At 44.2% G+C, this 26402-nt stretch overlaps 2 protein-coding genes across 2 annotated transcripts in view; one reads left to right on the top strand and one right to left on the bottom strand.

Moving 5' to 3' along the window:
* On the bottom strand, positions 1–6131 carry srd5a1 (steroid-5-alpha-reductase, alpha polypeptide 1 (3-oxo-5 alpha-steroid delta 4-dehydrogenase alpha 1)). The gene is made up of 5 exons (XM_062528865.1): positions 5260–6131; positions 4955–5121; positions 3194–3295; positions 949–1099; positions 1–674 (listed from the first exon to the last, which is right to left on the bottom strand). The coding sequence occupies exons 1-5, from the start codon at positions 5568–5570 to the stop codon at positions 608–610; spliced, it is 798 nt and encodes a 265-aa protein (XP_062384849.1). The 5' UTR covers positions 5571–6131; the 3' UTR covers positions 1–607.
* Positions 6132–6403: 272 nt separating this feature from the next.
* nsun2 (NOP2/Sun RNA methyltransferase 2) overlaps positions 6404–26402 on the top strand; it is a 20805-nt gene continuing 806 nt past the window's right edge. Inside the window, exons 1-18 of the mRNA XM_062528864.1 lie at positions 6404–6607; positions 7030–7187; positions 7351–7455; positions 7713–7818; positions 7987–8058; positions 8333–8417; positions 9623–9815; positions 13556–13630; positions 14039–14169; positions 14343–14416; positions 14786–14916; positions 15395–15491; positions 17173–17393; positions 17845–17937; positions 19060–19195; positions 20244–20324; positions 23057–23195; positions 23605–23644. Of these exons, the coding sequence (XP_062384848.1) occupies positions 6524–6607; positions 7030–7187; positions 7351–7455; positions 7713–7818; positions 7987–8058; positions 8333–8417; positions 9623–9815; positions 13556–13630; positions 14039–14169; positions 14343–14416; positions 14786–14916; positions 15395–15491; positions 17173–17393; positions 17845–17937; positions 19060–19195; positions 20244–20324; positions 23057–23195; positions 23605–23644 (2021 nt within the window). The 5' untranslated portion in view covers positions 6404–6523. The remainder of the gene's footprint in view (positions 6608–7029; positions 7188–7350; positions 7456–7712; positions 7819–7986; positions 8059–8332; positions 8418–9622; positions 9816–13555; positions 13631–14038; positions 14170–14342; positions 14417–14785; positions 14917–15394; positions 15492–17172; positions 17394–17844; positions 17938–19059; positions 19196–20243; positions 20325–23056; positions 23196–23604; positions 23645–26402) is intronic.

Raw genomic sequence — 26402 nt, 5'->3', positions numbered from 1 at the left:
TTAATGTAAAAAGTCATTTTATTTCGTCCTGATGAAGACCTGTAGACTGGAACATGTTAACCAAGTTAATTATCTTCTCATGAAGCTGCTAAGAATATCATAGAAAGTCTTTCTTTCCATGATGGACCTTGTTGAAAAGTGGAATTTCACCAAATGAATTTCATGAAGTGAATACACCAGGAAAAACATAGCAGCATGTACAATGCACCGCATGACGCCTTTGAGCTTATACGAGTTCCAAGGACAGATGAGGATATATAGCTACAACCCCTCCCGATACTGGTTCAGCTCATGAGTCAACTTCAAACAGGGGTGTTACATCAACTTCAGATTTAGTGTGTTTTGTTCGGCTTGTAAGAAGTAAAAACAGTAAGAAGTTCCTTTAAAAAAATATTCATGCTGCTGTGGTCCAAATCTGTTCAAGCAAATCCCAATTTTTACTCACAGCTTCATATGGTGTATATGAATGAAGTAAATTCACAGTTTAAAACATACTCTGATGTGCCCTTCAAAGAAAGGTTGACAGAAATAAAGTAAATGGTATTTGTTATTGGTGCAAGAGAGGATCCAGACTATGGTTTGCAAAAGTCTAGAAAATGAGATGATTTCAAAAAAGAAAAGGTAAAAGAGCTTTTCTTGATTTTGGGTAGTCTTCAAATTTTGTGAGGTACCACCTGCAACATCAGACAAAAAAAAAACATATTCAATATATGAATTAACAAAAATTCTCAGTATAAACATTTAATTCAGTACAGCAATCGTTATTGACTCTTGACAGCAAAAGAGGAAATCCCAGCAAGACATCAATGTAAACAACTTTAGAGGATACATTGACTTCACAAACCTAAATCAGAGACGGGATGACTCAATTGCTCTGAGAAATTATATTAACTTCCTTTTAGTTCATGTTGGTTTGCAGTATACTGTGGTGAGGTTGTGCCTGCTTACTTGTGGTGAGCCACTGCCCTGCTGGCCAGAACGATCAGGGTGAAGATGGCGAACGCCAAGCTGTGGATAGAATGGCCGGCCAAGGCAAATCCAGCCCATTCCACAATCTCCCCGAAGAAGTTTGCTCCGGAGACAAACTCAAACAAACCACCTGCAGAGAGAAGTCACAGAGAGAGAGAGAGAGAGAGAGAGAGAGAGAGATTTATGCACTGGATCATCCAAGCATTAAATACATTTCCCCAGGCTTAAATAAAGAACTTGAAAACCCCTGCAGTAGAATGTCTGATAGTGCTTTGAATTTGAATTTGAAATGGCACACATATGCAAAACACAGCCTGAAATTCAATAACTAATTCGATTTGGCTCACATGGGAAATATTAAATGTGCAGAGAGTAGCAGCTGCTCAGCCAACTTACCCTGGTTAAATAAAGGTTAATTATATTACAGGTGTTTGATGGATGGAGTTGAAGGCAAGTCAACGCCTTATTCTTTGACAATATCAACAAGACAGACTGATGACCAGGGAAGTAGGCAGCACAAATGCCTCGACAGAGACGCTATTAAGGCCGCACAAGAGCCTGTTAGTAAAAACTAATTTTGGATGGCAAGGGAGTCGCTAATTAGGTGTCTATTGTTCCACATGGTGCTGCGGTGGGTATACTCATTTGCTTATAGCCAGGGAGCGGGATACAAACAGATAAGAGCACTTTTTCCTTGACAAACACACCAAATTAATTTGCTCAATGACTGAGAAAGAAAGAGAGAGACAGAGAAATAGTTCACTGTGGCTAGATAAGTAATGATTCATTATTTATGATTTATTATTTATTTACTATTCTTGATAAACATCAACAGCGGGAACAAGTCGGAAAACAGCGAGCAAGCTGTCACTACCAACACACAGACATCCCACAAATTGGATTGTTTCACTATCAACAAAAACAAACACAAGCCAGAGCAAACAGTGGATGGGAAAAGCTTTCGCTGACAACAAAAAAACATCCAAGGACTACTGCACTATTCATTTTGGATGCACAGAATGCTTAGAGAGCTCCAAGAGCATAAACATGACAAAATGATACTTTGTCCTGTCAGACATCATGACCGTCTGCAGGGAATTGATGTCCTGGTGGGTTGCTTGGCCAATGACTCACAGCGTAAAAGGGCATCTATTTATAATTCTAATGTCACATGCAAGGTCTGTTCATCACAGAACCGTGGTCAGTTGTGTTGGTACTCAAATCAATAGCACATCTGTTAGATTAGACACTGCACATCAGAATGTCAGTATCATTTTCTCTGAAATTAGATTCTGGAGATTTCTTTTTTTTTTTTCGTCAAAGGACTGCAATAAATCTCATTTGCCTTCTGATGATAAAAAACATGATTGTTTGTCCTTGCAGTATCTTGTCACTTATTAGATATCATTATATAATGGATTTGCATTAGAAGATGTCTCATAATGTATAGAAATGCTTAACAGCAAACAGCTATAGTTTGATTCAAGTTCTGAGGGAGTGCATTCCACTCTGCACCAGTCTTCTTTTAAAACTCTATTACCAAAGGTAAAACTTATCATAATCCACACTGCATGAATTGGCTTGACGTAGATGCAAAACACCAAACAATATTTGCTATCACTACCAGCTGCATTCGTATAAGTACAAAATGTGACGAAGAAGAGAGCAAAAATATTTTTTTGTAAAGTGGCCTAGCATCCCAAATACAAATACTGGCGAGAAGTTGAATTCTGATTCAATTAAATATAGATATTACAAGGATTAACATCATTCTTACCACATATGATGCAACATGTTATTAAAAAGAAACTGCCCTCATGATAGGCAAGCTGTTTGTGGTGCATAAACTGTGTTGTTGGCCAGAGGGTAACATTATAGTTGAAGACTAAGTGGCACAGCATAAACTGTGCCAATTAGGGAATAATGTCACCTTGCCTGGGGATCATTCCAGTGCAACTTCTTGGCTGAAAGCAGTATATCGGCATTTAGAGACTGACCTGGGACGTATCTAATTTCTTAAGGTATTTTGAAGTGGAGAAGGAAAGATGTCCTCTTTCAGTGTAGTCAACATGTCTTTTTTGAGTGTAGTAACTCAACATGTCCCCTTTCAGTTTAAAAACACAACTGCTGCGCTACCTCATCGTAATACACAGTTAAATCTGAACACAGGGACCTGTGTGCACACAGAATGTGTAAATTTGTCTGACAAATGCAGTTACTCTACCTCTAGGGATTTTGTAGCCACTCTCCCCAGGCTTCCGGAGGTTCCTAAGGATGTGGTCTGAGTGCACATTGATAAACCACCCAGCAAACCAAAGGATGGCACCTGCAAAAAACAAGCAAACAAAAATGGATGAAGTAGTGTACCAATATTGCGGACTGTAAAAAGCCTGCCCTCAGTAAGGAGAACAATAACTAAGATGTCAAGAAAATTCACGATACCATAATGCAAACGCAAGAGTGGCAAGTTATAAACTTTTGATTTTTGTGCAAAAATAATTTTGGTTCAAGTGAGGGGATTCTGAGATGACCCACAGGGACATTCCAATTGAAATAGAATCAGAGACTACATAGTAGTACATTGCATTTAGACAGTTAGCAAGTCTAGTGAAGAATAGCTGATGATTCATTACGCAAAAAATAGGGCGTGTTTGGGGTATGCTTGCGTGCTAGTTTATGGGGGGGTGGGGGGGGGTGTGTGGAGGGGGCGTGGTGTGTGTGTGGGGGGATATGGTGTAATGGTGTTAGTGTGTAAGGGTGGGGTGGGGGAGGTGGATGAAGTGGATATAGTAGAGCAGAGAAAGCCAATGTGTGCTTCTTTTAGTGTAGTAGTAAGCAAGCAAGGTAACTAAAAGATAAAAATTAAGGTAGTAAACATATTACTTGCAGATGCATCATCTCAGCCTACATAATTGTGGTGTAGCGCCACCTACTGAATACCATGAGAGGTATGTCATGACACACCACATGCTAGGGCATTGTTAGATTACGAAATGTCACAGGTTGCGTAATCGCAGGTGCTTGGGCCTATCATTGGTGCTTGTGGCTATATCAAATGAATTTCTATTGCAATGTTATGTATAAGCATGTTCCAGGGAACTAGTCTGGCTATCACCATAATAAGCTCAATTTTTAAAGATTGAACATTATCTGGGGAGTCTGTGCTTTATATCTACTGCACAAGAGGCGATCAATGGGCATAGTTAAAATGACTCGGTTGGATAGTCCTTCAACCAATCAGACCAACGACTGGTGGATAAGCCAGTTTGTGATTGGACCCAGCAAACGTGAACAGGAAGCAGGAGAGATAGATGTGCAGGTTTCCAGCCTGAGCTGCAGGGCGAAATCCAAAACACCTGCAGATCAGGCTGGATTTACCCAGCCTACCAGGGAACTTCAATGTGATAACAATTCATCAAAATTGTTATCATTTCTTGGCTTTAAACATATAAATAGACATTTAGAGTAGTCATGGCTTGCAAATTATACAGCATCATGACATTACAACATTACATCAAAAGCAAAAAAAGGCACAAGGCACCAGACTAAAGTGAACACGTAGCCTGTGGATAATTATAAAAACTGTTCTTTAATTATACTAATAAAACAAGAAAAAATTACAGCTCCTATCTACCGGTAATATGATATTAATGGCAAGGCACCTTTGTTTGCACCTCCAGCATCATGGCATTGCCGCCCACAAATGGCCAGATGTACCGGTATCAAAGAATACAAGACAATAGATGACTGGAATGCATAAGACCCCCATAAGCTTATATTTCTTGACCGATATTTGGTCTATTCTATTCAAGTCTGCCATCACTCAAAGTGAAAAACAATCTTTTTAGTACAGAAATTGTGCACTGTTAAACTGATGTATTTTCAAGAACCAACTCACCTCCCATTGTCATATCATGACATTAACACACAATATACATCAAAGAGATGGTGGTAAACAAGACCAACCTGCAGGGCATATGCTCACCTGAGATGAAACAGGGGTGTGTAACCCAGTCTGCAGGGTACTCTGCATAATGGCTCAGATATCTTGTTTGCAGATAGCCATTGAATATGCAGAAGACAATGGCCAGTGCAAAAGACGCAAAAGGAGTGGGTTTACCCCCTCGAATTAAAAATGGGTATATAAGAGACCTGGGGAGAAAAAAAAAACATATTATTCTTATTATTAGGCTACATATATTACAACTGGAAGCAAATTGAATTAAATTGATGATACAGCGTGATACAGAAATTCCAGACAATAGGTCTAGAAGATTTGCTATTGCCTACCTTTGTACATAATGGCAAAAATACATGCACAATAGTAACTGATTTGGCAGGTGTGATGTTCTCGACGCTGAGGTAAAGAAGACCAAGCAGAAAGGTACCAGGATTGCCGGAAGCTCTTGTACAAACCAAGCGAATTTGACATTGACAGGAAATCCGTATTTGCTGGAGGCGTACCTGCCATAAGGTACGTTCTCAAAAAGTAACGTTACAAAAGTTAAAACTGCCATAAACATAAATAAGTAAGCGATGCAGTCCAAGATGTACAGCTCTTCTGCCTCTGAGGAGAACAGGCTTTTCAGGATATAATCCATAGTAGCACACCTGCAGCCAGTCGAGATCAACCAGTAATTTGAATGAATAATACTCTAAACACTAAACTTAGACAATAAAACGCAACATGTATATAAAACAGATAAAATTCACGTTACACCGACATAATTTTGAACGAATGGGAATTCATTACATTCACTCACAGTCGCAGAGAAACTGCATGACCAGCTAGGCTGTTGTACGGGACGCACCAATCAGAGAGAAGCTAGGCGTGTCATCAATATGAACCAGCCAATAAAAACGTACTTTTCGAAAATATCGCCACCCCCATAGACATAGAACGCCACCCCTATTATGTATCAACATTAGGTTACCTAAGAACTAGTTGCTGTCAAAAAGTAGCACAGATAAGATAATAAATATGTTTTGCTTTTGGGAAGAGAGCGTTGTTTCTGGTACCATGGACTTAGCTCTCATGCAAACTGCTTTCACACAATGAAAATTACAATTAGACTTCATTTTTGTCACCTGAATTTCCCACACTGCACACCACGTATTTTTGAACCGATTCTGACTTTGACAGTGTTTCTGCATCGCCACCACTGATTTATAAAGAGCAGTTACCATTCTCTGCAGTTGATCAGTTATTCTTTATAGATCAGTGATCACCACCCCACTCTAGTCCACATCTCGGGGGTAGTCGTCTGGATCTGCTGACCAATTTTAAGACTTGTTTTCTATAAAGAAATAGATGCTGATTATTTGAACCATTGGTTGTAGAATTCTACTATGACTTGATAAAATAATCGCAGGCGCGTATGGGCACCTAAAAAGGGTCCTTTCTCCATGTAGGGAGTGTAGAGTTGACGTCATTACCAGTTGAACACGAGTGTTCCTTGCTGTGCTTAACAACTGGATAGAGTTCAGCAAGCTGAATTTCACTCATTCAAAAACGTTACGCAGATTTATATCCAGAGTTGTTACCTACCGCAACATGGGTAAAAGAAACAGAGACAAACAACGAAAACAACAGCAGAGGGATGGCAAACCTGCTGATGACAGAGACAGAAATAATGCCGTGAGTATAACTTATCGTTTGCCCATGCCATCTCACTTCTAGAGGCAATGCTTCGGTTTCTGCCAGCCGAATCGTTTTAAAAGTGCAAATATGATTTCGTGTCTTTCCAACCGGTAAGTTGTTTTGTTAAATCTTACTTTATTGCATTTGTTTCGTGCGATTCAGTGCAACATGCACGTATGTAGCTAGCCTGGAGCTACACATTTTGCAAATGGTGATGAAAAGGTCTAAGAATGCAATGACTTATATTGTGATTGTTTACGAAACAACTGGCGGGGAATGACATGCTACATACAAATGGTTGACTAATGCTGTTTGGGGTACTATATGTTTCTTTGAATAGGCTGCTTTATGTGTTGTCATTAACCTTAACATAATGATATAGAACTCTAGACATGCTTTGCTCTGTTCTTCCATGCTAGGGTTGGGGAGCAGGTTACTCCGAAATCATCAAAGAAAACAAGCTGTTCGAGCAGTACTATAAGGAGCTTAAGATCGTGCCAGATGGAGAGTTTGAGGAATTTATGGATGCTATGAGGGAACCTCTGCCTGCTACCATACGCATCACTGGATATAAAAGGTTAGTGAGAACATGGGTAATTTGGCTTGTTTAGGTTTAGTAGTTTTCATGGTAGAGTTATCTTTCTCTTACTGCACTGTAAGCAACAAAGCTCTTCTGTCAGATAATGACCCAGTGAGTGAGTAATCTGCCCTTGTACATGCAAATATGTTTCCTTCCTCAGCCATGCCAAAGAGATCCTTCACACTTTGAAGGAAAAGTATTTCAAGGATATTCAGGATCTTGAAGTGGATGGTCAGAAGATAGAGGCCCCGCAGCCTCTTAGTTGGTAGGTGGCCAAAAGTGCAAGTGTTTACTATTTTAACTGAGCATGTGAGCTCCAGATGACTGACCTTTATGGTCCAACTCTGTACTCCTTTGCTTCACTTCTCTTCTATATCCTAAACCTAAGCCTCAAGGTGCAACATGCATCATATACTGCAATGTGATACAGACTTTTGCCTCTTACTTTTCAATGAAATGCTTGATGAGGAATCAGTCACAAATGTATCTGAATGTCTTCTCGTTTCCTGATTCCTGCCTCAGGTACCCTGATGAGTTGGCATGGCACACCAACCTGAGCAGGAAGATTTTGCGCAAGTCTCCCCTGCTAGAGAAGTTTCACCAGTTTCTGGTCAGCGAAACGGAATCGGTAGGTTGAGAGCCTCACAAGACGGCGCAAGTTTAGCGTCCCTGTGTAACCAGAGGCTGCCCGCGTTCATGAGTAACCCAGTGAATGACGAGGCTAATCTGTATTTTCATGGGATTAGCAGTTTTAGATGAATCACCTCTTGATTGTTTTTTTTTTCCTTTCCACCAGGGAAACATAAGCAGACAAGAAGCTGTCAGCATGCTCCCTCCTCTGCTTCTTAAAATTGAGCCACACCACAAGGTAATACTTCACTGATAATAAAAAAGGAAACATATGTTGTTTACATTGACTCCCTTGCAAGACATACTTTTGCCAATGGGCATTTTTTTGTTGTCAATTGATTTGGGTCATCAGACATTTTTTGTCATTGAAGTTTTGGGTTTTGATTTTGTCATGGATGTTTTGGGTTCTGTTGCCATATATGTGACATCTGTGACTCCTCAACATTGTAGCTGTGAAGTGTTTATGTTGTATTATTTGTTCACTGTGTTGTGTTTTTTTTTTTTAACCGTAGATCCTGGACATGTGTGCTGCCCCAGGATCCAAGACATCTCAACTGATTGAGATGCTCCACTCCGACATGGATGTGGCGTTCCCTGGTAGGTGGCTTATTTTTTTTTATTTATTGATTTATTGAAGCTTCTGCATGCATCTTTAGTTTGCGTACTATCTACATGTAGACTCTCATAGATGTGAATAATATGATCCAAAACGCAAATTGTGGTCGTTATTCACAGTTATTCCCCTGTATTCTGATTAGGGGGGCAGCCGTGGCCTACTGGTTAGGGCTTCGGGCTTGTAACCTGAGGGTTGCCGGTTTGATCCCTGACCAGTCCACAGCTGAAGTGCCCTTGAGCAAGGCACCTAACCCCTCACTGCTCCCCGAGCGCCGCTGGTTGGGCAGGCAGCTCACTGCTCTGGGTTGTGTGATTCACCTCACTGTGTGTTCACTGTGTGCTGTGTGTTCACTAATTCGGTTAAATTGGGTTAAATGCAGAGAACTGAATTTCCCTCACAGGATCAAAAAAGAATATATTCTATTCTTTTCTATTTGATTATTCCCAGATCAGTGCTCTAGGTATGGCATGGGCATATTAATGGTCATACTCAAAATGGTTTGGTCAATTTGTCAGTTTTGTCTGATCACGTGTCAGTCTCAGGAGCTCACATGTAAATCAATAGAACTGGTAAGGCTGTTGAATTTCAACTGTGTTGTACAATGTCAGTGAGCCATGCAGTAATAGTGAGTTCTCTGTAAATCAAGAGAGAGAAATACTTTTTTTTTTTTTTTTTAGGTGAATGTACTCCAGCCAATGCACAACATGCTTTTTTTCTTGGCTGTGGTGATGGGCAATATTATAGGGTGGGAGGGACTTGTGGATTGATATTATCATTTCATATAAACATTGCGCTCATTATAAAGTTAGTGGTCGCTGGCCGACAGTCATTGCATGCAGTTTTTCATTTTGTTTGAGTGGTACATGTGACATGTGATGGTGTAAGATGGTGCAGTGAACCTGATGATACTGGAATCGTTGTGGTAGCCCATTATTATTGATTGACACAGATCCCAACCTTTCTTTACGCTCATTCAACCATGTGCAGTTGAGACTTCAGGGTGCCTATGGATATCTGTAGTTCATCAGTGTAACACATGAAAGCTTGTGCCCTTTTTCATCTCTCTCTCTCTCAATTCAAATGAGCTTTATTGGCATGCATATTTTAAAGCATAGCATTCAAAGCAAACGTATTTGAAAATCTGTTTGAAAATGGATAAATAAATAGATATATTTTTCTCTCTCAGAGGGCTTTGTGATCGCTAACGACTCCGACAACAAGCGCTGCTACCTGTTGGTGCACCAGGCCAAGCGACTGAACAGCCCGTGCATCATGGTGGTCAACCACGATGCGTCCTGCATGCCCCGTTTCCAAGTGGACGGTGATGGCGGCAGAGAGACGTTGTTCTACGACCGCATCCTCTGTGACGTGCCTTGCAGGTGAGCTCCTCTAATGAATGATGCTCACAGCATTCCAAACTTTTCTCATCTGTTGTTGACCGTTGGTGGAATGCGCTACCAGTTCCTACCAGAGCAGGGGCATCCTGCTCTATTTTCAAAATACTCCTTAAGACCCAACTCTTCCAAGAGAGCTTCCTCAGAGCTGGACATACTTTCTCTAACACTTCCTATCTTCTTCCCTGTGCTCCCTCCCTTGATTTTGCTAGAGCTCTGTTATTCTATGGTATGTGAGTGCTGCTTATTGCTGCATTAACAATACCCTAGTGCTGCTGTACCTTTATTCTACCTTGGTTGTTGTTGCTTTGGATAAAAGCATCAGCTAAATGACTAAATCTAATTGTAGGTCATGCTACAACTTTTGTGCTGCTTGACACCATCTGTTCAAGAAACCATGGTTTGTGATCAAGAAATGCATTCACATTGACTTAGTATTGGTGACAAAATATTGCAATATTGTTTTCACCTCCAGTATCGTGCAGCCTATAGCCCTTAATATATGCACATTCAAACTGTCAGAGTGGTTCACCATAATGAAATCAGTCATGCATGCTTATCGATGATGCACTTTTGCATGCTACAATACAACAGTAATACATTTCTTCGCTATAGTGCCCTTAATCGCACTATGGCAATAGTAAGGGTTTTTGTTTTGCTCATGTCATATGTAGTCCTATATTTCTGTCAGTGTGGTTGTTGTTGTTAATCTTAGCGTGTATCTTCCGAGCCCTTAGTAATTAAGGTTTGTCCTAAGGAGTGCCCTGCTCAGTCAGTGAGTGCCACCAGTGCTACTTATAGACACAGAGACATGGTTGTGTGTGCATGGCAGTGACCTTTAAGGTCAAACTGAAAGGCTACTTAGATCTTATCTTGTCAGCACAAGAGTTTTACTTTTTCGATTATAGGTCATTCATGTCGGCATGCTGCAGGCTTTAAATGTACTTCTCTGAAAAGAACGGACGTTCGAGACATTTTTTTGTTTGAAAGCTTTAATAACATTTTCCGAAACTTTTGAAGCTTTATTGTGTTGAAATTTTCATGTGCGTCAGGTTATTGAATTCTGACTAGCATGCACGAAAGCAGATATTTTTGGACATTAAGGTTCTGAATACCACAAAAGCAGCAAAAAGGGAAGCTTGGCAATGTGCCTGAGTGGACCTGATTGTTGTGGACGCCTCTGCCGTTACACAGCAATTTCAACTCTGGCTGCAGTCTGGGTTGCATGGTAGAACCCATCAAAGGTAGTTGTTTTTGTACGCCGTCATCATATCATATCATCTCATTTCTGCCTTAAATGAAGGCAAGGAGGGCAGAGCTTCCAGTCGAGTAGGGAGAAAAGAAAAGAGCTAAAATGACTTCTGGGAAGGATTTGTGGCTACGCCGTTTGATTGTGTACTTTTCACTGAGAATATGCAGCTGTGAGTGTTCCCACCCCTTCCCTGTTTCTTTTCATGTTATGTTTTTATTGTTAGTCCAATTAATTTCTTTGTAAATTTGACTTCGCTGTGCACTTTTGTAATGTTTTCTCAATGGGGTGATGGATTTGCCAGGCAAGCGGCAGGGTCACTGAGGATGGACCGTGAATTAGCATGGGAGAATTGTGTCATGGAAAACTAGGTCTAGCATGAGTAGATGTGGCCCAGAGGACACACACACACACACACACACACATATACAATCACGCACAGAGAGTTGCATTGGTGCGATTTTGAAACTAGGGTCAGGCCCACTGGACCTACCAGGTAGTCTGTGCTCTGTGGTCCTAAGACTTGAAATGACCACAGGTTTGTTTTCATGTGCATGCGCACACACACACACACACACACACACACACACACACACAGACGTCCTTTTCCTGCACATAACCTCTCAGTTTCTGCGTTGCTCGCTCTCTCTGTGTGTGTGTGTGTGTGTGTGTGTGTGTGTGTGTGTGTGTGTGTGTGTGTGTGTGTGTGTGTGTGTGTGTGTGTGTGTGTGTGTGTGTGTGTGTGTGTGTGTGTGTGTGTGTGTGTGTGTGTGTGTGTGTGTGTGTGTGTGTGTGTGTCCTTCCTTCTCGGCACAGCACAGATGGAACATTAAGCCCGTCGCTCCCTGCCAAGCACAACAGGCCTCTCTGTGCTCAGTACCAGGCTAAGGATATGAAAGATGGGCACAAGCCTTAAAAACACATATGCGGTCAGAGCCTTTTTGTGCTGCGTCGGCCATTTCTGCCTCCGCGGCGCGGGCGCAGCCTGACTCTGCGCCGAGCGGCATAATTACGGCCTGCCGGCAGGGCCCTTTCAAGCCCAAACGGATCATGTTGCCCCCAACACACAGACACGCCGCCCGAAATAGTGAGGGGGGGAAAACGAGGCCAAATTGGCAGTCCGGTTGATGTCACGACTAACTGCAGGAGAAGGACAACATTCGTGTGACCTTTCGTCGGGGTCACAGGAAGTGGACTCATGCTTAGCTGCCTCAGACGAGCTGAGGCCGCAACTAAAGACTCGACGGGGCGGTTTTGGGCCTGTTGTTTTTGTTCTGTCTGCAACAATGTATATTTTTGCAATATGTTACACATTATGGATGACTATGGTTTAAGTGCTTTAACTGTTGAATTGGGGGGGAGGAGCTGCTTTTTGTGCTGCCAAAGAACATTTTGAAAACAAATCGAGGGCTGAGAACCAAAGGGGCTGAAGTGACATTTTGGTCAAAATTGAGTTATATCACCTGAAAGCTCTTGATGAGCTCTCTTAGCTGACAAAATTATAGAAGTAAAATATTTATAAATATATATTTATTGAACAAAAACCAAAGGTCTTTAACTGTGAACATATAGAAGCAGTTAGATTTGTTGTGGCTCTCCTGTAAAGTTGGTGAAATGTCACTTACGCCCCTTTGGTTCTCAGCCCTCGATATGTGGTGGTGCACTATGTAAGGGATAACGGCCGACGAGGTGACCGGTTCGATGGAAATAATGGCTAGGTGGAGGTCTAGAACTCCGGCGACGTGCGAAGCACGGAGACGGAGTTACCTCCGCCGTGCCATTATTTCCATCGAACCGGTCGACCTCGAAGGCCGTTATCCCGCTTATCTCCCGTTTGCATTCATAACCTGTATATTTAGAACATAGTTTTATTCCACCGTTGCGTCCGTAAACATCGCTAAAACTGTCTTGACTGTGGGACTACTTTCCGCCACATATCAACTTTCTACTTGCAGGACAAAACTGCCGTTACTAGTTCTAAATGGATAGTTGCTATGGCCAAAAGCCAGTCGTTAGTTCTAAATGGCTAGTTGCTACGGCCAAAAGCCAGTCGTTAGTTCTATCTCTGCCGTTGTCAAGGGGGCATTTCCCAGGATTCTGATTAACTTTAACTTTGAAAGATCGCTACTTTTATAGCCTACATGGCATCCAACTAGCTACAATCCACCTCCGTCATATGCTACAATGTTACTATGGTTCTGCACGTCTGTATTTCAGCTTGGATGCAACGTGACAGTTCATTTAAACTTAGCAACGAGTTTGGCGAATTAATATTCAAGTGTGATACGGGAACTACTTCGAAGGTAGCAGGTTATACGAAGTTAATGGCCACCCCATCAGCCAATCAGAGAAGAGAATTCCATTGTTGAGGGAGATAAGATGTGTTTTGAGTCTGAGAGGAAGTGGGAGTGCTTTACTGCATGTGGAAGTTCTCACATAGTGTGTTTTTCCTTTTGTTTGTTTTCCATCTTTGCAGTGGTGATGGGACAATGAGAAAGAACATTGACGTATGGAAAAAATGGACCACTAGCAACAGCCTGCACCTACACGGGTATGACTATTCAATAGAGCTACTGAGCCGTTTGTCTGGATGCGCAATACATAGAGCCCATGCCTTTTTATGGTTGGTTCTTGTGTGTTGATTTTAGTTTTCTGTACTGGGCATTGCTTAATCAACTGGACATGCTTGATCTAGCACTTGTCAGTTGACACCCTTTCTAGAACTGTCAGTTGATTCTATGTGAGTAGTCCCCATTGCTGCACTGACATGTATACTTACTATACCTTGTTACACTGTACCTTGTCCTTGACTGCTCCCATTTCTCTAAGTCGCTTTGGATAATAGCACCAGCTAATGATTAAATGTAGATGTAATCTAGCTAGCTATATAGTCACCAGTCTGTTGTCTCTACAATAGACATGTACTTCAAGGTAAATGTGTGTATGTGTGATCCCTCAGGCTGCAGGTACGGATAGCTGTGCGTGGGCTAGAACAGCTAGCCGTTGGTGGGAGAATGGTCTACTCCACCTGTTCCCTCAACCCCATCGAGGACGAGGCGGTCATCGCCACCCTGCTGGAGAGGAGTGAAGGTACACACACACACACACACACACAACCTACAGTGGTGCAGTATCCATCAGAGATCGTATTATAATTCATATTTCCAGTTATGACCATGGAACCATGGTAGTAATGTAGATTTGGAATTGCATGTAGTGTCCAGTTGAATAGCCCTCACTGTTGTGCTCGTCCACCTGATCAGGTGCCTTAGAGCTGGCTGACGCCTCCGCTGACCTCCCTGGGCTCAAATACATGGCAGGAGTCACATCATGGAAGGTAGGACGCCCGTTTCCTTTCCCATGATGTATGTTGCAAATGGGTTTTGTCATTGCCAGAGTAAGTCATTGATATTAAGTGTATAATTCACTACCGTGCTTATCAAGAAACGTGTAGCGTCGTTGTAGCTTCGGTTTTCACATCTTTTGTGCCATTGTAATTTTCGTTGAGATAAAGGTTGCCTGCTAAGTAATTGTTTCTCAGATCTGCAAACTCAAGAAGACCGATAACATGGCACCCTTGATGTTTCCTTGCTCTCTATTTTCTGACTGGCTTGAACTAGAGTGTGTTTGTTAGTAATGGCTCCTGGTGCTGCTGTGTTGTGTAAAGGGAATGAAATTGAGTCTCCTCCTCCCCTCCTCCTGTCAGGTCATGACCAAAGAGGGCCAGTGGTACCAAGACTGGTCCGAGGTGCCGGCCAATAGACACACACAGATCCGCCCCACCATGTTCCCCCCGACAGACCCCGACAAGCTCAAGGACATGCACCTTGAGAGATGGTGAGTCCTCTTGCACACACACACACACACACACACACACACACACTCTCAGAGAGGCACTCAGATGCGTGCAATCCCATGTCTTTTCATGGGTTAGAGGCTCATCAAAGTGGGCCTGTGGCTGCTGCTTTGATCCTGGGAAATGAAGAGCTGCCTGTGTCTGGCTGACTGTCAGTGCCCCAGGTTGAGTGCAGTTCCACTTTCAACCACCAGATGGCATCACAAGTTCACCAGACTGTTTTTCAGGCCACTTGAAGGCAAGAAAGCATAGAATGGTGCTCAACAGATTTCTCTTTCAGCTCTGAAAGACAGATGGAAGAAATGGGATATATTAATTAAGCCATTCAGCCATTCAGCCTTTAGACTTATGGATCGTCTTATTTGGCTGATTTTTTTTTATTGTTTTCAATTCATCATTGTTAGACCAAATATCTTGTGTTCCTGATGTGTATTTGTGTGTCTGTGTTGTTGTGTTTAGCATGAGGGTCCTGCCTCATCATCAAAATACTGGGGGTTTCTTCGTGGCAGTGCTGCTGAAGAAATCTCCAATGCCCTGGAACCGCCGCCATCCACGGGTAATGCATACACGCACACACACACACACACACACACACACACACACACACACACACACACACACTACGTTCAACCTCCCACAGTCATCCGATCACCACAACCACACTTGCACCTGCTACCTTCCTCCACCACACTGAATGTCCAGATTAATCTGAGAAACGTGAGCCTCAGTCGTATTGGTTTCAGTCGGCCTCAAAACCAGAACCACACCAAGAACCAGGTTAACGGCAACAAAAAAACCCTCAACCTCCCTAGTTCTGTTTTCCAGCCTTTCACTGTCCCTCAGCCCCTAGTATTCATAGTCTCTCTCTATCTCCCTTTTTCCATCTCTCTCTCTCTCTCTCTCCCTCTCCCTTTTTACATCTGTCTCTCTCTCTATCTCTCTCTCCCTTGACCACTGTCAATTATTTCATATCTGTCTGCCTTCCTGTCTATCTGTCTCTCAGTCTCTCCCTCTGGCTTTCTCTCTCTCTCTCTTTCTGTCCATGTCTCTCTATCTCCCCCTCTCTCTCTATGTGTGTTTTCCTAGTGCAATCCTGCTGTTTTTTTTAAACTGGTGTCCAGTTGTGTCTGTGTGTGTGTGTGTGTCCGTGTGTGTGTGTGTGTGTGTGTGTGTGTGGTGGTCTTCAGCGGTGCTGGTCGGTAATGACTGAGTGGCCGAGTGAATGGCGAGCTTTGGGGTGGGATATCCACAGAACGTGCACAGATCTGTTTACTTAGTCTCAGCACGCCAAGCAACAGAGCCCGCTTACAGAGGGCTCCTCGAGTGGAATTTGTAAATGGGGATTTAGTGTGTGTGTGTGTGTGTGTGTGTGTGTGTGCCCGCTCTCAGGTCTCATTAAAGCGCAGCTCAAACACACCAGGGTGCACAGCTGTGACTTTGGTCTTTTCTGCTCTCCATTTCTCTGATTTGCCCTCTGCTCACACACTCTCTTGAGGTTGTTTAGAGCTTTTACTCCTCTTTCTCTCATCTCTTCCTCTCTGTGTAATTTCTTAAACCCTCTCTCTCTGTGTGTGTGTGTGTGTGTGTGTGTGTGTGTGTGTGTGTGTGTGTGTCTCTCTTTTGTAGGTCATACTCTCTCCTGTTTTTCTGCAGTTGTCTAATCGCTCTCGTCTCCTTTTTTTCTTTTGTTTTATTCATACATTATTTCATTTGTTCAACTGCGCTTTTAATCTCCTCCGTCGCGGTGCCTTGTGATGTGGGAGACATCTTTCAGCTGCTTATCCTGACAGGTGCAGAGTGGGTTTGAGCAGTCTGAAAGATGTAGTCGGTGGAAATGAGGAACAAGTGGTTCCTACTCCTGTATTTTCAATCACTCGGTTTCTCTCCCTGTTCCCGTCCCTACCCCTCTCTCACGCGTTCGCTCTCTATCTCTGTGGCTCTTTCCCTCTCCCATGTTCTCTCTTTCCCTCTTTCTTTCTTTCTTTCTCTCTCTCTTTCTCTCCTTCTCTTCTCTTCTCTTTTATTTCGCTATTTATCCTCCTCTGCATCACTACATCTCTCCCTCTGTCTCACCCTCTTTCTTTCTTTCTCTCTCTTTCTGTCTCCTTCTCTCTCTCTCTCTCTCTTTCTCTTTCTCTCTCTCTCTTCTCTCTGCTCTATTATTGTGTTAAGTGCTCCAAATGTGAAGCCCTTTACAAATACTGTACAAATAAAGCTTACTATTATTATTATTATAGACCAGAAACAAGACCCAGGCCTCGTCAGCAGAGGCGGAAGTGGCTCCAGGTGTGGACCAGCCGATCGCGGACTCTCCCCCAAGCGAGGCCCCTGAGGCAGAGGGAGAGGGCGACGGCGAGACCCCCTCAGAGCTCCCCTCCTCCGAGACCCCCGCCACAGCCGCTGCTGCTGCCACAGACACGCAACAGGAACCCACCGCCAAAAAAGATGGAGTGTGTTGGTAAGGAAGGTTTTGCGCGCGTCCAAATGAGAAATGGAAAAACAGCGAGGAGTCCAAACAGACCAGACATGATGAGATCAAAACTGCTAATTCATTTTAAATTGATAAATGGATTGAAGATGTTGGCTGTGCTCTAGTGATATTTCCTAAAGTGGAAATTAATGTTCATGTATAATTCAATATTTATTGACATGAAACTATTGCCTATTTTTGCGTGGCAATCCTTTTTATTATTTTTTTCAAAATATCCTTGAATTTTGAGTGAGTAGTACACTCTAAAAGGGGTGGAATTGTTGATTGTTCAGTGGCTTCCCATGTTTTTCACCCATGCCCCATGCTGACCCCTGCTGGCACTGTTGTGAACTGCAGCAGTTCTCCACTGCTGCTGGTCAGTGCGTGCCAGCTGACATGAGATGCTGTGCTTTTTTTCCCCTTTTTTTTTCAATTTCAGTCCTCCACCTTCAAAGAAGATGAAGCTGTTCGGCTTCAAAGAAGACCCCTTTGTGTTTCTGACGGAGGACGACCCTGTATTCCCCCCAATCCAGTGAGTGCACAACACTTCACTGCAGAAACGTGTGGGTGGGTGGGTGTGTGTGGGTGTGTTCTTACACCTGTGCACTTGTGCGTATGTGTGTGACGTCTCATTTCAAAAGCCAGTGAAGGACCTTGGACCAGCCTTGTCCTAAAGTGACTACCGTAAATATGCAGTGGCGTTTTCTTTTTCTTTTTTTTTCCTGTATTTATTCCTTTTAAAGCGGGACTTCAATACTTATTCTGTCATATGTACCACTACATTTGCAATGACATTATGGCCAATGTGATCTTCATCTTCATGTGAAAACACATCTTTTTTTATCATCAGAATATTGTATGTATCTCAGACAGTTGTGGTTGGCATGTTCCTTAAAACTAATATTCCCTCATCAACTGGAACATCTCTTAGTCATTCGCCCCTCCATCTTTCTGCTGCCTCTTGCTTTCATATTCTGTCTTGAGCGCTGTCTCTCCTTGCCTCATTTTACCCTCTCCTCTTGCTTTCTTCTTTTTTCTTTCTCTCTCTTTTTTTCTCCCTCTCGCTCTTCTCCCACACACACAGACACAGACACACACACACACACACATAGACACCCTCTCTCTCCCTTGCTGGCTGGCTTAAAAGTGAGTGTATCTTGCCTCTCGCGCCTGCGTCTCTGTGATGGCGGCGAGCCTGAGCCGAGACAGATGTGCACACAGCCGTAGAGCTGGCATGGGGCCATGTTTGATTCGGGGGAATCAGAGACTGCAGCAAGTCCGCTGGCACAACCCCCCCCCCCCCTCCTGCACCATATGCCCCAATATATTTACTGTGCGTGTGTGTGTGTATGTATATATATAGTTTCTGTTCAGGACTCACACACACTGCACTGTTTATTTTGTGCTTGACTCTGCCATGGTATGTGTGTGTGTGTGTGTTTGTGTCTGTGTGTTAGAGAGCCAGCAGACACTTCTACATTTAGACTGTGTGTTTGTAGTCTGTATATCAAGTTTCTGACTAAATCTGTGTGTGTGTGTGTGTATATACAGAGTGAGTAAGTGCCCTGCCTGAGGATAGCTAATGACTCCTGTGTGTGTGTGTGTGTGTGTGTGTGTGTGTGTGTGTGTGTGTGTGTGTGTGTGTGTGGCACAGAGCCTTCTATGATTTGTCCCCAGACTTCCCCAAGCTGAATGTGCTGACCAGGACCCACGAGGGGAAGAAGAGGCATCTGTACATGGTGTCCAAGGAGCTGCGCAACGTGCTGATCAACAACAGCGAGAGGATGAAGGTGAGGGAGAGGGCGTGTGTGTGTGTGTGTGTGTGTGTGTGTGTGTGTGTGTGTGTGTGTGTGTGTGTGTGTGTGTGTGTGTGTGTGTGTGTGTGTGTGTGTGTGTGTGTGTGTGTGTGTGTGTGTGTGTGTGTGTGTGTGTGTGTGTGTGTGTGTGTGTGTGTGTGTGTGTGTGTGTGTGTGTGTGTGTGTGGTAGGTATCTGCCCCAGTTCCAGGGTCCATTTTTGGTCCTTGCTTGGGTGTCAGGCTACTACTAGACATGCTGTGAGAGGTGGAGATGGGGGAAGGTTGGAGCTGCGATGTGATCAGTCAAACACACAAGCACACGTGTGGAGCACACACATCAGTCACTCACTGTTTCTTTGCCGTATTGCTCAAGAGGAACACACACACACACACACACACACACACACTCACACACTGCAACATAGAAGCACAAAGCACATTCCCTTGGCCTGATTCTGGTGCCAGCTGGAAGGACAAATTCACTGGAACACACACACACACACACACACACACACACACACACACACAGTGACACTGACACAGTGTTAATAAGGCGAGAGTCAGGCTGGGGTCTTGTGCCATATGGGGCCCCCATTCCACCTTTTGCACCCCACACACAAAGAGCAGACCTGGCCATGGCCCACTGGGATCATCTCCTTAACCACTACACACACACACACACACACACACTGAGGAGACAGGTGAGTGATATTGCTGCCCGGCCTGCAGCCTGGAGAGATGGATGTTGGTTGTTGCCGCAGGGTGGAATCTCCTTCTACTATTAAATCCTGCTCACGCGTGCTGTCACACTTCCTGTCTGTGGTGATAATACGCACATAACAAAACCCCAAAGCCGCCACAAGCAGTGAGAGATTGATGCATTGAGGCATATTGTTTAGATGGCCACAAATCATACATTATGCTTGGTGAAGTTTGACTGCTTTCATTTTTTGGCACAGTCCAGTGATTGTTTGTTTGTTTGTTTGTTTGTTTGTTTTTTTGTCCCTGATCTGTTAATTTTCCCTGTTTCTGATTGGTCAGGTCATTAACACCGGAGTGAAGGTGTGGTCTCGGAACAACGACGGCGAGCAGTTTGGCTGTGCCTTCCGCCTGGCTCAGGAGGTAAAGCCCATCTCGCCTGTCACACAAAAGCTTCAAAACATTACAGTTTTGAACAAAAAAAAGAATGAATATTCTAGGCTGGGTGAACCCTGCCTGACCTGCCGGCGAATTTGGATTTCGCTCGGCAGCTCAGGCTGGAAACCTGCACATCTCTTTCCCCTTCTTCCTGTCCACAACCTTTGGGTCCAATCACAAACTAGCTTTTCCATAAGATGCACCTGGATAGTTGGTCTGATTGGTCTGGTTGATGGACTCCCCAGACTAATGTTCAATCTTAAAAGATTAAGCTTAGTCTGGTGATAGCCAGACACTAGCTACGTTTACATGCACCCTTTCTAATCCGATTCAGGCCCAATCGGAATGAAATTCCTTCATGTAAACAAGACAAATGTGGTATCTAGCTTTCTAATAATTTATGCGTGAAAAGACAGCGATGGATAAATGTGCCTACTTGAAAGGGAAAAATGCAGACTATGAACAGACCTGTAAACAAATGGAGAGACTAAATTGTCATTATCTTTGCTGTATTAGCTTACAGTGTGTACTTTTGTTACATTTTTGGTTGGTGGTGTGCCGTGGGATTTTGTTTTTAATGCAAAAAATGTACCATGGCTCAAAAAAAGGTTGAAAAACACTGCGGTAGCTACATCACGCTCTTCATCAACCCACTGCACGTTCTATGTCCCCCTCTGGCTCGTAAACAACGAGGCCTTGATCTGTGATTTTTTATTTATTTGTATATTTTTAAGTGGGTTGTAGTCACACACGTTCTGCACATTTTAATAATAGAATGTGTGATAGTATTGCGGAGATGACCGCATCTAGTCGTGAGTGTGTAGCAGCGTGTGTGTAGTCGTGGAGATGAGTCTTAACGCAGTCTTCATCTGATGCCCTTGTGAGCGTAGGAGCTGCCCACACGCGGCACCCACGGGTGACTCAGAGGAGGGGCGGAGGTGGAGGTGGGTAGGACAGTCCACCGTTCACGCCAAGGGGAAGATGAAGAAGAAGAAAAAGCCCACAGTTGACTCATACTATTACAGGACTCAAAGCCCAACTCCAAGGTTCATATTTACAACAGCCTTGAGCTTAGATGGAGTGGGCTCAGTAGCGACGCCTCAGGGACATCAGACACACACGCCACACACACACACACGTCCTTAAGAGCCAAGACAGCTGTGTAGGAGTGAGTGTTCATTCTCTGTATTATTAAGTATCAAACACGTAGATGATCATATCGTTTATCTTCATTGTGTTGTGATTACCTGTGGTGGTAATGTCTTGGCTGTGTAGGAGTGAGTTTTCATTCTCTTTATTATTAAGTATCAAACATGTAGATGATCATATCGTTGATCTTCATTGTGCTGTGATTACCTGTGGTGGTGTCTTGGCTGTGTAGGAGTGAGTGTTTATTCTCTTTATTATTAAGTATCAAACATGTAGATGATCATATGGTTTATCTTCATTGTGCTGTGATTACCTGTGGTGGTGTCTTGGCTGTGTAGGAGTGAGTGTTTATTCTCTTTATTATTAAGTATCAAACATGTAGATGATCATATGGTTTATCTTCATTGTGCTGTGATTACCTGTGGTGGTGTCTTGGCATGGAGTATGGGACTGGAGAGCTTGTTGTTTCTCCTCTGGGAGACCGTGGAGGAGAGGGTCATTTGAGTGGTGATGCCTCCACCTTTTGTTGTTCGTGGTACATTGTGAATTTGTGGTGTTCGATTATCCAATCGCTTATGAATTTCTGGTGTGTTGACTGAAGAAGTAATATGGTTAGGTGGTGAAATTGGTTAATGTCAATTGAAGTATTCATGAAAATAAGGAAATATACAAAACATTTATGTGGAATAGATTGTTACTCTATTACAGTGAAATAATGCATTTGCAAACATTATTAGAAAAGGATTTAGAAAACAGGTGTGTTTTCAGCATACTTCCCCACTCACTATTGCAAAAACGCATCTAAAATGTAATTATTTTTGTCTTAGCCCTTTAAACTGATTATGGCCAACTCGTGGGATCTGTTTCCTTAATAATGCCTGCCTGATTAAAATGGCCGGCTACAAAAAATAAATGTAAATGCAATTGAAACGTGGGTCTCGCTGGATAAGGGGGGGAAATCCTCCCCTAACAGCACTCCGCCAGGCATTTACTCCGTGTTGCCCAATGAATGCAAAGCCAACCAATCAGCTCACGTCGTGGGGGGGGGGGGACGTCGTGGGGGGTACCTTCGCATCGCCTCTGGCCCCCGAGGAGTTGCCAAAGGATTTTTGGGGGAATGAGTCGGACGCCGCGCTGTTTTATATTGCGCCGAGGTCGTGCCACGCTGTCCTAGTCTGGGGGAGATCTGAGGATTATGGGGTGCTGCTGCGGCTGCATTTTTCATGCACGCGTGTGTGAGAATTAATGATCTGGGTTGGAGAGAAAGTGCTACTGTGTGTGGGTGTGGGTGTGGGTGTAACCTTAAAAAGGGAACTGCAGTAAAACATTTTTCATCACGAAAATATGAGGACCATACAATAGAATGACCTAAAAACACAAAGAGAGAAGGCAAGGCAGTGAGGTGAGAAGACACTTGAAATGAACGCTGTGTTTTCTAAACCCGGTTTTCTCCACTTGGTCTCCCTCCTCCTCCTCCTTCTCCACCTCCTCCTCCTCCTGCTCCACCTCCTCCTGCTCCACCTCCTCCTGCTCCTCCTCCTAATACTCCTCCTCCTCCACCTCCTCAGGGCATCTACACGCTGTTCCCCTACATCCGTGCGCGGCGCATCACCATCAGTGTGGAGGACGTGAAGGTGCTGCTCACGGAGGAGAACCCCTTCCTCAGCAAGCTGAGCAGCAGTGCCCACGAGCAGGCCAAGAAGCTGCGTCAGTACCCCCCCCCCCCCCCCCCCCACACACACACACACACGCGCACACACACACACAACCCCGGCCGGGCCTACCCTTTACACCACATTTGGACATCGGGGTTCAGGAAAAGTGTAGTGATTCAGTTAAAAAAATACACCAAGTTCACATACATATATAGTAGCCATCAAAATGCATTTGGGGATGTTGTTATTTGAGCAACGCACACACGCAGAGCACACACACACACACACACACACACACACACACACACACACACACACACACACACACAAGCATAGTACAGTTATACATGCAGACACAGTTGTATTGCTGGCAGTGTTTTTGATGCAATGCTTATGTAATTATCTGTAACACTTTGTAATGGCACTTTGAGTCTTTCATCTGGTCTGTCCTCCTCTCTTAGAAATGGGAAGCATCGTCCTGAGGTACCAGCCGGATCCAAAGTGAGTGACTTCATCTGTCTCTGTTTGATGCACTCTCTCTGTAGTAATTTGAATGGCTGGATGTTCAGATATGCTGACTTGTAGATTTGTTTTGTCCTGTTTTGATGCATTGAGAATCTTGTTGAGGTCCTCATTAATATTGTGTGTGTGTGTGTGTGTGTGTGTCTTTTGCTGGCATTAAGCCCTGCTGGCATTGTTAGAATTCCTGTTAGTCCCAGAAGGATGAACAGGCACTTAGGTTGTGTGTGTGTGTGTGTGTGTGTGTGTGTGTGTTTGTTCCATGCATATTCATGTGCTTACACAGTAGTGTACACACACATACACACACACACACACACACACACACAGAAAAAACAAACACTTTTATGATTCTGCTTCTCCTTTCTCTGTGTAATTAGTGGCTTGCCCTGACCCGACCAGAGGTCTGCTTTTGCATGGCAATGACATGACTCGTGCCGGCCAGCGTTTCCCCAGTCGCTTACGACAACGCTGTCTCTCCAGCCACCGCTCAGCCACCACTCTGGAGGCAGGGAGGGGGGACGCGCAATGTACACATTCTCTCACTTTTATGGCCATCTTGCCTTACATAGTGAGGCATGATCGTAAATGTTGTGTAGGGCAAGGGCTGGCCGTATATATGTGGTAATCATGACGTGTGAGCATGACGCAAGCCAGCTAAAGATCTGTGTGCCAAACATTTCCACAAATAGACACGCGCTGCCCCTTTTATTTGGCTGCATTAGCACTGGGAGCGTGAGTGCACTGAAATGTAAAGCCCCTGCTAAAGCGCTAGCACTTTAAAGGCTTCATTAGCATCGGTGGACGACTGCACCAAATCAATTACATCCACCAAGGCCGGCTCGACCTCAATGTTGGCACAAGCCATTCTAGCAAACAGCTGAAATAGGATTTCATTATTCCCCCTCCAGGGCAGTGTCTTGTGAGCATTCACTCTTGGTGCGTGTCCGGGAAGATGGGCTTGTTAGAAGCAGAGCTCAGGACTCGGAGCTGACGACGTGACTTCTTAAAAAAGTCCTTGTGTTTCTTTAGAGGGGGGAAAAAAAGAGATGATTAGGAGCTTGAGAGTGTGGCGTGTCTGAAGTTTCGCCTCCCCCACTGCCGAGCCTCACACATACACACGTGGGTGGTGATTCTTACACTCACAAGAACACACACACACACACACACACACACACACACACACACAGGGACAGATGTGGATTTGTAGTGTACAGGAACGCACAAGCTCAACATGGCTTCTCACACATAGATTCATGTAAACACACACACACACACACGTAATATATGGGTGTATGTGGGTGCACACACACACACACACACACACAGAGGTCCACAGAGAGCCACAGTCACACTTGTATGAAGCTGCCTACACACCATCTAGTGCAACTGTCAACACACACCAGTATTGTGTCTCTCCACACACACACACACACACACACACCCACACACACACGTACGTGTTAGGTCAGGCTATATATAGAGTGTTAAAGTCACTGAGTGAATTGCGATGGAGGAGGTGTGTTGGGTGTGTGTCTCTGGGGTCAGCTCCTCTTTTCTGGAACCCTCTTGTCAGAAGGCTGCGAACTTCTCATCTCGGCAACGCCACTGTGGAGCGTCTCTCTTTCGCCCAGCTGTCCCTCCTTCTCTGCTCTCATCTCTCTCCCTCATTTTTCTGCTCTCTTCTCGCTCTCATCTCTCTCCCTTGTTCTCTCTGCTCTCTTCTCTCCCTCCTTCTCTGCTTTTATCTCTCCCTCGTTCTCTACTCTCGTTCTCTGCTCTGGTCTCTGTCCCTCGTTCTCTGCTCTGGTCTCTGTCCCTCGTTCTCTGCTCTGGTCTCTGTCCCTCTTTCTCTACTCTTATCTCTCCCTCATTCTCTGCTCTGGTCTCTCCATCTCTGTCTCTGTGGCGTTCAGCTCCATCTCTGACGGGCTTCCTCTCTCTCTCTCTCGCTCCCGTTCACTCGTCCTCCAGCAGCCATTACTCCCTCTCTTGTCCCTTCCCACTAATCTTCCCATCTGTCTTCCTGTCATCACATCGCCCTGCATTACACTCTCTCTTCCTCTCCATTCCTCTCTCTCTCTCTCTCTCTCTCTCTCTCTCTCTCTCTTTCTCTCCATTCCTCTCTCTCTCACACACACACTCTCTCTCTTCTTCTCTGTCACTCTAACTCTCTCTCTCTTCACTTCTCACATTCTCTCTCTTCATCTGTTACTCTCTAACTAACTCTCTCTCTCTCACTCTCTCTCTCTCTATTCTTTCCTCTTTCACTCTGGGTGTCTGTCTCATTGCCGGCGCTCTGTCGCTCGTTTGCCCTCCGTCTATGTCTCCCGCTGCCTTCTCTTCCTGGCGTCATCCCTGGTGCCATCAATCTCCCTCTGACCTGATCACGCTCACTTGCTTCCCCTGTGTCTACAGTGAATACCTCAACTCCCTCTTTCTCTCCCTCTCTCTCTCTCTCTCTCTCTCCCTCTTCTCTTTCTTTTTTCCTTTCCTTCTTTCTTTCTTACGGACAGTGTTTCTCCTCATCTGGCCGCCTACACAGTGATTTGCACATATCAGAGATATTCACACATTGATGTTCAATAATCCTGTTGTCTGACCCCGATGTGTCCCCTGTCACTCTTGCATGGTCATTAACTCTCAACCATTTATCTCTTTCCCTCTTTCTCCACATGGCTTCTCTTCCTCTCTTCACCTCTTTCCATCACTCTCCCATCACACATTTCTCTCTTTCTCT

The sequence above is a fragment of the Sardina pilchardus genome, chromosome 24 (assembly GCF_963854185.1).
Source record: "Sardina pilchardus chromosome 24, fSarPil1.1, whole genome shotgun sequence".
NCBI lineage: Eukaryota > Metazoa > Chordata > Actinopteri > Clupeiformes > Clupeidae > Sardina > Sardina pilchardus.
The sequence above is the reverse complement of the archived record's forward strand: the minus strand, read 5'-3'. Positions and strand labels throughout refer to the sequence as shown.